We start from the raw sequence: 893 nt of genomic DNA, 5'->3' as shown, positions 1-893 counted from the left end.
CTGCATGTCTGTGTCTGTATTGGCATGATTTTGGTTTTGTTACTTGGAATCACAAACCTATATATGAATTACTGAAATCTAAACAATATGTACAATCTACTGTTCCCTGTAGGAATGACAAAAAGTGGAAAACTCTTCTTGGGCAAATAGAAAAAAAGAGAAAAAAAGAAATCACTCCATAATATTACACTTCTCCTCCTGTCATTTTCTATTGACCATATAGTTAGAGAAAATAAAAATAAAAGTTACTCCAACAAAGAGAGGCATACTATTCTATTTCCCAATGTGTTCCTCAAGTTGAACTCTGCTGCTGCTCCTTGAACAAGTGAACGTGGAGGTGCCGTTTCAGATCCTGTTTACGGGCAAAGCGGTGAGAACAGCGGGGGCACGAGAACGGTCTCTCGCCTGTGTGGGTTCGCAAATGGTCCTTCAAATGTGACTTTTTCGTAAAACTGCCCGGGCAAAGCGGGCATTTATGGGCCTTGACAGTGGAAGTGGTGCTGGCTTGCCTTTCCCCTGTCCATCTGCCAACCTGTTGAATATTGCAGTCTTACTTTTTTTTTACCCTGAAGGCAGTGTAAATCTATGTGGAAAGAGAGAGAGAAATGAAGAGAGGAAGAAAAAAAGAAAGAAAAAGAAAGCAAGATAGAAAGTAAGAGAAAAAGAGAGGAAGAGAGAAAGAGAAAGAGAGCAAGATAAAGAGAATTAGAAAAAGAGGGGAGAGGGAATGAGCACTAAGCACACAAAATCAGTAACCTTTACCAATTCCTACACATAATTCCAATCTTTGCATTTCTCTTGCTCCAACACCCAACTCAGAATTAGCAAAGTATCAATAGATGAGAAACTTTCACCCTGCAATGTCTAAAAATTACAGGCTACTAATCCCCCTC

At 39.8% G+C, this 893-nt stretch overlaps 1 protein-coding gene across 2 annotated transcripts in view; it reads right to left on the bottom strand.

Annotated features, from left to right (window-relative positions):
• The window catches only part of LOC119582023 (protein tramtrack, beta isoform-like), a 34,622-nt gene that overhangs the window by 2,816 nt on the left and 30,913 nt on the right, over positions 1–893 (bottom strand). Inside the window, exon 6 of one of the 2 annotated variants that reach the window (XM_037930233.1) lies at positions 270–532. The exons of the other annotated variant lie outside the window; for it this stretch is intronic. Within the exon in view, the coding sequence (XP_037786161.1) occupies positions 293–532 (240 nt within the window). The 3' untranslated portion in view covers positions 270–292. The remainder of the gene's footprint in view (positions 1–269; positions 533–893) is intronic. 2 annotated transcript variants of the gene reach the window in all.

Source organism: Penaeus monodon, chromosome 15, assembly GCF_015228065.2.
Source record: "Penaeus monodon isolate SGIC_2016 chromosome 15, NSTDA_Pmon_1, whole genome shotgun sequence".
Taxonomy (NCBI): Eukaryota; Metazoa; Arthropoda; class Malacostraca; order Decapoda; family Penaeidae; genus Penaeus; species Penaeus monodon.
This window is presented reverse-complemented; position numbering and strand designations above follow the sequence as displayed.